The 13,837-nt window shown below is 31.8% G+C and overlaps 2 protein-coding genes across 2 annotated transcripts in view; one reads left to right on the top strand and one right to left on the bottom strand.

The window, feature by feature from the left end:
* Positions 1-3,151, bottom strand: part of LOC106688802 (juvenile hormone esterase) — a 27,934-nt gene extending 24,783 nt beyond the window's left edge. The window contains exon 1 of the mRNA XM_014433443.3: positions 2,957-3,151. Within this exon, the coding sequence (XP_014288929.1) occupies positions 2,957-3,133 (177 nt within the window). The 5' untranslated portion in view covers positions 3,134-3,151. The remainder of the gene's footprint in view (positions 1-2,956) is intronic.
* Positions 1-13,837, top strand: part of LOC106688804 (small ribosomal subunit protein eS7) — a 59,577-nt gene that overhangs the window by 27,495 nt on the left and 18,245 nt on the right. The gene's annotated exons all lie outside the window — the stretch shown is intronic.

Consider the following 13,837-nt stretch of genomic DNA (forward strand, 5'->3'; position numbering starts at 1 on the left):
TTTGCTTTCCTTTGAAGTCTATTAATGGGAGAATAATAGGTTTAATTGTTTTGAGCAAAGGAAACATTAAAGGCCATTCTGAAAACATTAAAGAATGTCTCTCGTTATGAACATAGATACTAAAATTAATGAGTTTTAAAAGTAACAGTCAATTTTAAAATTTATTAATTTCTGTTGGAATAACCAGTAACTGTTTGCTCTGCGGATATCAAGGGATTCCATATAAAGAGAATAACCCTTTCATTAGTGATAAAATTAATTCATTTTTTATATCTTCTTATTTTATTAGAAGAATTTATTTATTGTACATACGTTTTATTACAATTTGGGTGGGACAAGATGTAGGTAGGTAGATAAAAAAAACCGAAATTTAAAGATCGAGTCCTCTTTATTCTCTCCATTATCTGGATCCATAACCAATTAATCAAACCCTCAATAAACAGAATCTTTAGAAGTTGCAAGACCTCTATCCACTTACTCGCATCTGCTCTGTATCTTCACAATCATAACAATAAAAAAATATCTTGTCCCATTAATAACACAACCTGCTGTTATACAAAAGTAAATCTAATGCATACAGGTTTCACGCCAATTCTTGAAACGCTGATTGTTGTAAATAAAGCGTACTAACTTACTTTGGCACTTCTGAAAATATAAAAACTTAGCTATTGTTAACTATAAAGCTGCAGATTTTAAGAGATTATCTTTGATTTAATTGATACATTTATTACATTAAACCAGGTATTAATTAAGCAATTAAATAGCCAATACAACCCGGAGGCTGTTGTAGCCGAGTGAGTTAAGGCGTCATAGTACAAGAGCCCAAGAGGAGAAAAAAGGCAGTTATCTCACCCTAATTTTTGATTACTTTAATGAAAACTATGTCTAATTACTAGCCAAAATTAATGAGTCTGCCAACTATAGATAGGGGGAATAAAAAATGGCGGCTTTTTCAAAGTGATAAAAAAAAATTTTTTCATTCGGAGCTCTATATCCTAAAAGTAGGAACAACACAAGAAAACCTAAGAGAACGTCATTTAAAGAATCGTAAATTTGCTAAAAAATGAGTCCTAATAGAATTGTTTATGTTAAATATTTTTAGAGATATAGCTTTTTAAAAACCAACGTTTCAGAAAAATTTTGTATGGGATGTACTGAAAGATCAGTAGTTAGTGAATTTATTTTGAAAAATCTATATCTCAGGAACTAAGATAAGTGTCATAAACTACTTTATAGAAAGTTAAATTTCCTTTATTTTGAATGTTGGCAGACATATGTGCGTCTTATGGATCTAGAGATATATTTTTTCAAAAATCCGACATTTTATACAAACAACAAGAAATTAACATTTTGTGAGTTTATTTTGTCAAATATCATAAAACTACTACTCCTACAATGATAAACATAATTAACTATTTTGTAGTAAATTTAACTAGCTTTAATTTGAGCGCTTACAGACATCTGTTCGTTCAATGGTTTTGAAATGAAGTTTTTTATAAATCATACTTATTGCCCGAATAACTATAAATCAATTTATTTGAGCAAATATCATGAAAACTACTATTCCCACGAAGGTAAAGGTCATAAACTTCTTCATAGTCCATTAAACTAGCTTTAGTTTGAGTGCTAATAGACATCTGTACGTCACATAGTTACTGAGATATAGATTTCTCAAAATAAATTAACTAACTACTAATCTTTCAGTAGATTTTTAAGAAATTTTGCTTTTTAAAAATCTATATCTCGAGAACTATTTGACGTAAATAGCTCTTTTAGGGCTAATATTTCAGCAAATTTACTCTTCTTGAAATAATGTTCTCTTAGGCTTTCTAGTGCTGTTGTTTTTAAGATATAGAGCTCCAAATGAAAAATTAAGGTTTTATTCTCACTACCTATACTTGGCAGACTCATCAATTTTGACTAGTAATTATACCTATTTTTCATTAAAGTAATCAAAAATTGGGGTGAGATAACCGCCTTTTTTTCTTCCCGGCTCTTGACTATCACCTTAGCAACCTCGAGTTTGCAGCGATACCGTTTCGATTCCGGCCTGAGCAGGTAGACTTTTAATTTATAACGGTCCCACACAATGAAAACTGTTCCTTCTTGCTCTGGTTAGAATAGGTTGGCGTGTAAAATAATAAAATTTAATTATATTTATTTTTCAGGAATGTAAGCCCTTTTTATTCATTAGATCATCCAAACAACGTTTCTTGCTTTTCTGCCGCCCATTATCAAAGTATTACTATTAATTTTTATATCTTAATTTAAACAATTTTTTTCTATATTACAAACTGAAAATAAATCCTTTTTTTATTTTTCCTAATTCTTTGTCTTTAAAATTGTACTTTTTTCCTATGTCTTATCTATTTAAATTTCAATAAATTGATAGCATGGTGGTCTAATAGTTGAAATTCGTCTAATATTTTTGTGACCATGGAAAAACTGAATTATAGAAGTAAATCAATAATGCTAAGTTAGTATATTGCAAACAAGTTCGGATAAATAACACAATGAAGGAATGATAACAAACAAAACAGGAAGTTGCCTTCATTGTTAGTGTTTATCGTTTTAAAAAAGACGAGATTTAGGATATGTTTTGCAATATTACGTTGTTTTGGTTTGAAATTAATAAAGAATCTTATTTTAATAAATTCATATATATTTTATTTTAATTTCAAGAATGTGACTGTGTAATTAACAAGTACCATATAGTTTTGCGAAATAAAATTGTTATTAATGTCGTTTTTAAAAAAATAATTAATTTTTGAAGTATATACAATTTTTTTTTTAAGTTCGGAACATTTTGCTTCTGTCGGATCAATCGTTGTTTAAAAATAATGGTAATATTAATTTTTTTTTTTACCTATTGGATGAAAATTGTTTTTTGTCTCAGCATCTAAGAGCAAGGAGTAACTTATATATTAGATACATGGTCAGATAAAATGTTAGTCACCTTAAATCGTAGCTCTCCGACCGGAGGCTTGGCGTAGGGTATGCCTGCGAAGACCCTGTAGTTCCTGCCACCCCTAGAGACGGTTATGAACCCTTGGACTTTGCCCTGGGAGGTTTCGACTATGGGCCCTACGTCGGCCTGACAGCTCACCGCCAACAATAACAATTGCAATAGCATTCTCTTCTATTCCCTCTCAGCTGTCCTCGGTCCTAATATATATAGAGTCCCGCAGCGCAGCTTGTGGTTCCGGTCGGAAACAGAAGCACGCAAGTCCGACAGGATTGTCGATTAAAAGATGAAATAAAATAAAAAAGTAAGAAAACTTAAATCTTATATAATGTTTCCCAATGAAATTCAATTTCATATACGAAAGTTGTTATATTTTATGATTTTGAAAAGTCATTATATTTAAATTTCAACCAGTTTGTAAATTATAAAAATAAAAAAAAGTAAATAATAAATAAAAATTACAAGAATATATTTCCTGAATCGTCATAAACGGAATTGAAAACGGGAGCTAGTTCTTTTAAATTCAACTGCAACAAGTTTCTAACTATACAACATTTAACAAGCTTATCTTTTCGATAGTCTTATGTATAAATGTTGAACATAATTTTTTTAAATTAGAAACTACATTCCTTGAATACCATTATTATAAAAATGTCGCATTAAATTATTTATTGAGTAATTGTAATAGTTCAATTGTAGCGGCTTTGGTTTGGACTAATAAATCATAGTACATGATTGAAGTCTAGATATTAAAAAAAAAATTAATTCTGTCAGAAGTGAACTGTACTCCTGGGGTCCACTATCTCTAAAATATAGTATCTTCTTCGGGGGAAGAGAAACCTTGCGACTGAATGTTGATACTGAACACATCAACTCTCTATGTAAACATCAATTACTAAATACTTCACGGAAATTTTTTATCTAGTTTTAAGTATAAATGCCAAATATAATTATTAAAAATCTATATTGTATATAAGGAATCAACCTTTTCACAGATTTAATTATTATTTATCATTGTTAGTTAGTAAGACATTTGACTACTAAATCCTAATTCAACTCCAGCTATTCTTAACCTTACTAACCACATCACCACTCTCTAAAACTATTTATTAGAAAACATTTCAATGAAAAAAAACTGTAGACACTGCAACTACATGATATGTATCGAGGTATTAACAATTATTAATATTATAATAATTACCATATGTCTTGTCATACCGGTGCCACGCATGTACCTGTCAACAAAGGCCACTTCGCAGGTGGTTAATGGACAGGTGAAAAGGTCCTTGCTGAACAAATCTATTAAAAACAGGTATTGCCTGCTGGCATTGTCGGTCAATTATAAACAACGCTTGCACCAAACACTTTTCTAAATGTAGCATCCCTTGTAATGTATTTTTCTTGGGCGTGGCTGATGATAGCCAATGAGGAATATGAGGATAGCCAAGGCGACGTCCCTTTTTGAAATAAGTGGGGACAGAAGTAAAAAGAACCGATTGGAGACGAAGAAAAAGAAGCAGTTGAGGTACAGACGTTTTTCCTGCCACCCTCTCCCGACTGCTAAGAAGCTACCTTACTGGCAGATCGTTCATGGTACGAGTCGGCGAAGACCTCTCTCCTCCAGCCCCCACTACCTGCGGAGTACCTCAGGGCTCAGTTCTGGGACCGTTGCTCTTTGTAATATTCACGGCGCCGATTGTGTCTATAGAACATAAGGAAGCAGTGGTTGCAGCCTACGCTGAGGACATAGGGGTCTACGCCTCCAGCGCCAGTCCTAAACGGGCTCTCGCCCTTGCCCAGGAAGCTTCTGCCACCATAGTGGACGCCCTGAAGAAAGATGGCATAAGGGTGAATCCGGCTAAGATAGACGCAATAGTTATGTCCTTTCAGAAAGATAAAAAGAGTAGCCTGCCCCAGAGATTTGTAGTTGACCAACAGGGCCGGAAAATCTCTAACTCCATCCTCTACCTTTGCGTGACACTAGACCGTCATCTCACTTTCTCTCATCACGCCAAGGAGAGACTCAAGATTGCCCGACTCAAATCCTATAGGCTGCACCACTTGCTCACATCTCCTCAACTCTCGTTACGCCTGAAACTCCAAATTTACAAATCAGTGATAAGACCCACATTGCTTCACGGTCCCCCACTCATGAGAAACCTCTACAAGACAACACTCGAACGATTACAGGGCTTCCAAGAATCTATACTCCGTAAGATAGTCCGGGGAACCACGCTCCAGAGGGCCAAGAACAGTGCCATCCTAGAAGAGCTCCAACTTCCCTCTCTGCCGGAGTATATAGACCGACGACACATCAAGTTCTTTGATGGGTTGAAGGCCTACTGTAACCCACTTTTTAGAGAAATCGCCCCTCCACCAAGACCTGGGAGGTGGGAGCACTGTTCCCTTAGTCGACGTCCTCGACGAGGGAAGGGCTTCAGACTCTTAAAGTCTGAAGTCTAAATTTTTGTCATAATACCACCAGCGGAGCCCCTCCCCGTTCCAATAATCTACTGGCGTAAGCCAATCAAGCCTACATCATTAATTAAGACGTTATCCTACCTTATAATGCCTAAAGGCAATGAAAGGTATCAAAAATACCAGCTGTACATATGGCACACCTCACCATATGTACACATAAGAAACTAATTTAAAATTTTAGGAGGGTACGAATAAAAAAGAAAAAAAACAGACGTAAGAAGACCAAAGGGAGGGCAAGATGCACTTTGACCAGGCGAAGTCATAAGACCTGGACGCAATCCCTTATGAACAAGACGACACCTACGCTACTAAATCCCACGGCATGAATCATTCAAATCAGCAGCTATAAGTTTATATTAGGCAATAAGTAAAAATGTAATAATTTTAATAATATCATTTATCAATAAAAAGGAGCGCGGTGGCCAAGGGGTAAAGTGATTACCAACTCTAAGGACCCGAGTTCGAATCCGGCTGGGCAGAAAATTGTTTTCTGTAGCCGTGAGTCAACTCAACACACAACAAGCCTTTGGAAAAGAATCCAATTATAATAATAGTTTTGCAGAACTCAATATAAATTAATTAATTAACTTATTTTGGATAATTGCCTTCTGCGATTACCCTAGCATCCCGAACAGATACATACCATACGCATTAAAGGGTCAGGATTTCAGTACTTTGTTATGAAATACTGTTGCTTGAACAACAGTTGTGCAATGTGGTAATTTGATCCAGATCAAGCCCAACCGTCAGGTGATTTCCCTTGTTAACGGAGCCCAGTTAATAGATTTATGTATAAATCCCAAATAAATATTTTTTGTTGTTTTTTTAAATTTTTTATTTGAACAACCGTTAATCATCAACATACCAAGAACGTAACGGAATTCAAAGCTTTATCCTGCTCAAAGCTTTATCCTGCTCAAAGCTTTTTTTGTTTTTCGTTTTTTTTTCCTTTTTATTCTAAGGTTTTCTAACAAACCCTAATAAAGTTACAAAATTGTAATTAATAAAAAACTGGTAAATGTTACGCCATAATAGGGATCATTAGGACGGAAAATCACATAAATGGAGACTAGAGATAGTACATCCCACATCAACAACCTAACACAAATCTAACAAATAAATAAACGCGGTTTATAACACGTCAATAGTTCAACATATATATTTATATTTTATTGTTGTAATGCAGACGAGATACACCTTCTCCACCTGATTGGTTTGATTAAATACATTATGTGGTTTTTAACAAAGATTAGCTAAACGGGATTGGTTTGCAATTAACTGCTATTGAAAAAAATACTAAATATTAAATACTTACTTCTTATCTCGTCGAGTTGAATACCACGTTCAGGTTAGAATTTTTCGACTATTGCGTGACATTATCAATCAAAGATTACTTCGATTGCCGAGACCTTTCTAAAAGAAACTTACTAGAGCTGAATCTTGAAAGCTAATTCAAGCTGTCCAGTTGTTTCAAACCATTATTATATGTTAAATCAAAAAATTCTACTATTAAAGCAGTGGATTTACACAACATTGTTTCTAGTTATACAATAAATCCTAAAACATTGTTTCTGCTAATATTTAAAATTATGTTTACACTAACTCAGCTGATGTAATCAAATTCAGCGACATCCCAGAACACCGTCACTTTATTTGTGTGGTGACTTTTGGTATTACCCATATAAATTTTAAACTAAATACGAAAATGGGTAAGAAATACAGCATTCACCCCAGAGCATTTAACTTAGTAATGTGTTTCGTTACGAATTTCAAATCCGCAATATTACTAACTGCGCCAGGAGGAAGAAATTACTTCCACGGGAAGCCTTTATTAAGGATGAGGCAGATAGCTACAGGAAAACTTTTTTCTCTTTCAGATAGTTTGGAAGAAAAACCGAAAAAAGAGCTAGGAAGAAAAACCCCAATTTCGATTACTTTAATGAAAACTATGTATAATTACTAGTTCAAACTGATGAGTCTGAGAAGTATAGGTATAAAAGATGGCCGTTGTTTCAAAACTTTACAAAATATTAATTTTTCATTCGGAGCTATATATCTTAAAAACTACCAACAACACTAGAAAAGCTAAAAGAACATTATTTAAAGGAGAGTAAATTTACTGAAATATGAGCCCTAATAGAACTATTTACGTCCATATGGTTCGCGAAATATAGGTTTGTAAAAAGCAACAGTTCTTAAAAATCCACTGAAAGATTAGTAGTTAGTTAATTCATTTTCAGAAATCTATATCTCAGGAACTGTGTGACGTATAGATGTTAATCAGGACTCAAATAAAAGCCAGTTTAATGGACTATAAAGTAGTTTATGAAATTTACCTTCGTAGGAATAGTAGTTTTCATTATATTTCCTGAAATAAATTGACTTATAGTTGTTCGAACAATAAGTTTGAGTTTTGAAAAACTTTATTTCAGAAACCATAGGACGTTCAGATGTCTGTCAGCACTTGAATTAAAGCTAGTTAAATTTACTATAAAATAGTATATAAAAATTATCTTTGTAGGAATAGTAGTTTTTATGACATGTGACAAAATAAATTCACAAACTGTTAATTTATAGTTGTCCGTATAAAAAGTTTAGTTTTTGAAAAAATATATCTCTGGACCCATAAGAGGCACATATGTCTGCCAGCACTCAAAATAAAGGAAATTTAACTTAATATAAAGTAGTTTATGACACTTTTCTTCGAGGGAATAGTAGTTTTTATGATATTCGCATATGAATATAAATTTGGCAAGAGAACATTTGTCCGAACAAAACAAAAAATCAATTTATTTTAGCAAATATCATGAAAACTACTACTCCTAGGACAATAAACGTCATGAACTACTTCATAGGTCATTAAACTAGCTTTAATTTGAGTGCTAATAGACATCTGTACGTCAAATGATTTTTGAGATATAGATTTTTCAAAATAAATTCACTAACTACTGATCTTTCAGTAAGTTCTGTACAACATTTTTATGAAATATTGCTTTTTAAAAAGCATTATCTCGAGAACTATTGAACGTAAATAGCTCTATTAGGGCTTAGAGTTTAGAAAATTTACTCTACTTTAAATGATGTTTTCTTAGATTTTCTATTGTTGTTGGTAGTTTTAAAGATACAGGGCTCCGAATGAAAAAAATTTTTTTTTTAACGTTTTGATAAAGCCGGCATTTTTTATTCCCCCTTCGTATACTTGGAAATATTTTATTTTGACTAGTAATTATTCATATCTTTCATTAATGTAATCAAAAATTGGGTTGAATAACTGACTTTTTTCTTCTCTTTTGCTAAGAAGTCGCTATCTCCAGGACTTACCACAATAATCTTAAATCTAACCACACCTTTAGCAATTCTGTTTCATGTATATTTTATGTGTATCCTAAATTTAACTGTTTTCGTGTCATAATATTTTTTCTTTATTTTTATGAGCTCTAATATCGATTTAATTTTAATAATATATGGATTTTGTTTTATTTTATTTAATAAGGAATACGTAATTATTTCATTCATATTCATATGAAATATATAGTAAGGGAAAATATCATATACTAAAGTAATATAGTAAGCGATCTTAGAAAATTTAGACTTTTTAGCATCCAACGAAAATAACCAAGTTTCGCAAATTGATCTGTTTTATATTAAAAAGTAAATATTGCAAGTATTTATGGTACACGCTCCCTGAAGTTTATTATATTTCAGAAAAACCTAAAATTTTCGCTCACTCGTGGTTCCATATCCTTAAAATTACCTACAACTCAAAAACACTTCCTATCATATTATTTAAACTAGAGTAAATTCTCTAAATTATGAGCACTGAGCTCTGATCTCTTTACGTTCAATGATTCCTGAGATATGATATTCCATAAACCAAAAGTTTTTTCCAATTATCGAGAAATGAATATTCTGTGAATTTGTTTTGGCAAATATTATGAAAATTACAACTCCTAAGAAAATACTAATTGTAAACTAGTTTATATTCCAGTCAACTAGCTAATTGACATCGTTACGATTCGTTCCTTCTGCAGCAAATCATTATTGAGAACATTTAATCATTTTTTATGCATGCAATTCAATTGAGCAGGGATATTTCTTTTTTTTAACTATAATTTGCAAATAAGTAAATATAAATTATTTGTACTTTGTTAGCATTAAATATTCTATTAATTCTTTTTCTCTTACCCTTCTCTTTTTATTGTCAACAAACAATATGATTACATACATACAACACATATGTGTATAATATGGGTCTACTACGTCCCCCAAGCTTAGTGGCGTTCATTCACCGTCAGGGTATGCCTAAAAATAAGTAATTAAAAAAAAAAGATTTATTTTATATGATACTCAAATTTATTACTTCCCTTACCACCACTGGATGTGGGTAGATGAGGAAACAAGGAATAATTGTTATCGGGTAAACTTTCGGTAACTTGTTTCCAACAGATATTTACTATTCATCAATTCGCTAATCTTCAATTTTGACTAATAGCTATATAAATAATAATTAGGTATATAAATAACAATAGCTATATAATAGATACGTTTATATAAAGTAATAAAAAATTACCGTGAAATAACTGCTCTCCTTGCCCTCCACTTTCCCAAACTCTTACGGAACCATACGGGGAAAATTTATGAAAGCCTTCAAGTACAAAAAAATACTTTAGACCAGAGGTTCCCAATCTTTTTCGGTTTGTGGCTTCTTAAATAATCGGATTTTTTTTCCGCGGTGCCCTTAATACATCACATTTTTTTTTCTAAATTTTTGACGTTCTTGAAAAATTGAAATACTTTATTTTTAAATGCGATTGATTACCCATTTAACAGCGAAAAAAAAAAAAAAAGTACTTACTATTTTCCTTGTAATAATATAAAATTTCTAATTTCAACTGTTTCAGAAATACCTATATTGAAACTGGAAAACCACCATGTTGTTAGGTTAGTTGAAAAATAAATTAAACACGAATTTTAAATTCAAAAACAATTTAATGAACGACCATTGTTGATTAACATTATTAAAATTATTAATGGTATGGACGAGCTGATTTTCACAACACAACTTCTCAAATCTCGGAATAAAATTGGATATCATTTCTTGTTCAAAGTTAATTTTTTAGAGATATTTACTTCTTATTCCTTGCGAATGGAATTAATATTCGTAGAGCAGTGGATATTCCTCTTTTATAGATATCCAAAAATCAGAAAGTTCTATGCTACCAAATTTTAACTTTAAAGTATTATCGCAAGACAAGTCAATAGGAGAGCCTTCTTCTAAAGAAGTAATATCTGATGGAACCCTGTCTCTAAATGGGTCTTGAATCCATTTAAATTTATCATTATCTGCTTCAAAATATTTTTAGAACTTTTTTTTAATAAGTTCTGCAAAGTTAGCTTTATGGTGGGTGGATTTTATATTGGTACAAACTGGCGCAACAAGGGAAAACTATGACTCATAAACTCTTCATTAATTTTTATTTTCCATAGATGTAATTTTTTTTTAATAACTGAATATTTTCGGCGGCCTTATGAAGACACCGCGGCGCAAACTTAGGTAGTCACTGCTTCAGACCATTGACGCTTGTGCCACTAACAATTTAAAAAAGTATCGAGGACTGTTTCCGTTACCCATTTTGTTCGTTAATGAAAACACCAACTCTGCATAGCACAAGATGGGCAATGTGTGATAAAAGCTGAAAATCTATTTTGATTTTCACTCACCAACTAAATATATAGCATGGGGAAGTTTTTAGGGGGAATTGTTTGTCGAATTTTCTACGGAAATACAAGTTTTGAGGTAGCTTGAGTTCTAATAACCCTATTAAGTTTAAATAATAAGTCTCACAAAATGGTCTCTGTGTATATGAACAACCTGGATCAAAAAAACGAAAAGTCGCTCGAAACTGAAATTACATATTTAGTATGTCTGAGATGTGATGGTAACTTTTTCATTAAAATCGAAAGTACCACTTCAGAGAATTGATTTTACACATTTTTTCGATTTTCTCAAAAATGGTTCCAACGATTTTGACAAACTGTCAATATCAGTGTACAATTAGGTATTCTTTTATATCAGTAAGTTTTATTCTCATTGAAATAGTTTGAAAGGGCTTAAATGTGGATTTTAAAAAAATTCTCTTAAGTACCATTATTTTATTTTATTTGGAAAAAACTCACATTTTAACTAGTAATAAAAAATAGTTAAATTTAAACTATGAACGGACTTGATAACTAACTTTAGGACATAAGAAGAAAATTATTATATTTCCAGATATAAAAGTAGTAATGTAGGCGTATTATATAGCTAAGAACGCATAAATAAAAGGTTCCTCCGGTTTTTAAAAATAATACTATTTAGAATGGATATTTTACAGGTAACAAATAAACAATACAGGTAACCTTAAAGTACCAAAGGTAGTAAAAGGTAATACCCAACACGATTTATTCTTTTTTTCACAGTAAAGCACTCACTAATTGTCTGTTTCTTTTCTGATTTAGAGGGATCGGAAAAAAAAATAAATAAATAAATAAAATGTTTATTTCAACAGGTGATTGAGGTGTGAATGAGCGGGCGAATGAGCAGATTTCCTTTCCGCCAATCTGTTAACTGTAATCTTGTCGACATAATTATTAAATGACTATATTTTTAACTTCTCTTTACCTATATATAAATCTTTCAGTCCAGAAGATTACTTACTCCATAAAACCATTCTTGGTATTTTAATATTGATTCCATAACAATGTTGCATCGAATAAATGCTTTAGAGAAGAATGTGTAATTTAGTTTAGTTTTATAACTTTTTAGGCTAATTTCGACAATTAGTACGAGAAAATATTGCTACAGTGAATAATACAAAAATATCCACACTCTCAACAAAGTTTATAACCTATATAAAAAATTAAAAATATATATATAAACTTTCTACTCAACTCAGGATATCAATTTAAAATAAAGTAGTCTTTAATATCCAGTAGGTTTTATCTTCATTGAAATAGTGTGGCAGGACTTAAATGCTGATTTAAACCAAACACAATAAAAATATTTTAGTAATAGGAAAACATTTTGTAAAAAATTGTTTTTGTATTGTGATGATATGCTTTTTTTATATGACATGGACAATTGACCTCTAAATGAAATACATTTTTTAAAGTATTGTGATAAGTCAATAATTGAGGTTGTCTATAGTGACTCAATCTTATAGTGACTTCAGGACCAAAACGTTGGAGAATTAAAATAAACTTTGTTGAGAGTGAAGTTGATCAATTGGTGTTGTGCTATTAATATTAACCACTCTTAAACAATAAATAATTAAATATATTAAATTAGAAAACTAATGAAAATATCAGTCAGGGTTTCTTTTTGATCACAGCAACGGAATTCGTTATTACAATTTTTTTTTTCGGCCAAGACGCCCGTTGGAGTCCTATACTGCCTTAACCATGGTTGGGGGTCCAAGTTGTTCATTTTGTGGGACCGCCACTCAATGAAAAAAGTCGACGCCCCAGGCCGGATTCGAACCGGCACCGCCAATAGTCATCAATTTGCTAAGACCGTGATTAATCACTGAGCTACGGGCGGCCCTTTCACTATTGTTAATATTTCAGAAAAACTTACTAAGTTACTGAATAATTAAATTGTACAAAATTTTTTATACATTTAATGCGGGATAGAAAAAAAAACAATACCTTTTTTTGCAGACTTATTAAGTAACAGTATGACGAGCTAGTAAGGCATCCCTGTGAAAACACAACATTTATAATTGTGAATTTTGGCCATAAATTGAAATTTTTATTTATCTTTTTGAGATTTCAGTGGCTAAGCATTTTATTTTAGCCATCTTAGATCGCAATATTGTAGGAAGGGTTTAACCTATGTTCCAGCGGTTGGCTATCTAATGAGTACTATCATCTGTTACGTATCCTTCCGGCCAGTGACAATACACAGAGCGCTTGGAGGTCATCCATAGGCCAATCCATAAAAAAGAAAAAACATAGCCATATAGCTCATATTCCTGATAGCTTGTCTTATTACAGCGTTGGTCAATTTTGTTGACAAAAGGTAAATGAATTTCTGACAGTTTGACAGGATAATTCTTCCTGGCTTTTTATTCCACTAAATAGTATAATTACTTGGGTTTTTTCCACCACTGAATTGCAAGGAATTTAAACTACTGTATAATTATGTGGTATTGGTCCTCGCTCAGGACGTTGACTTTGGTAGTGTTTTGTTAAAAATGCTACATGGTATTAATTTAATGAGTTGCTATTTATAGATGAGAATCACTATAAAATAGCATAAACAAATGTTACGTTATAATTTTAAATTTACATAATAATAAATCAATTTACATAAATTCATAATCAAGTATAATCCCGATCACTAGTTTTGAT

Source organism: Halyomorpha halys, unplaced genomic scaffold (genome assembly GCF_000696795.3).
Source record: "Halyomorpha halys isolate HHAL.00 unplaced genomic scaffold, Hhal_1.1 Scaffold1207.1, whole genome shotgun sequence".
Lineage (NCBI taxonomy): Eukaryota > Metazoa > Arthropoda > Insecta > Hemiptera > Pentatomidae > Halyomorpha > Halyomorpha halys.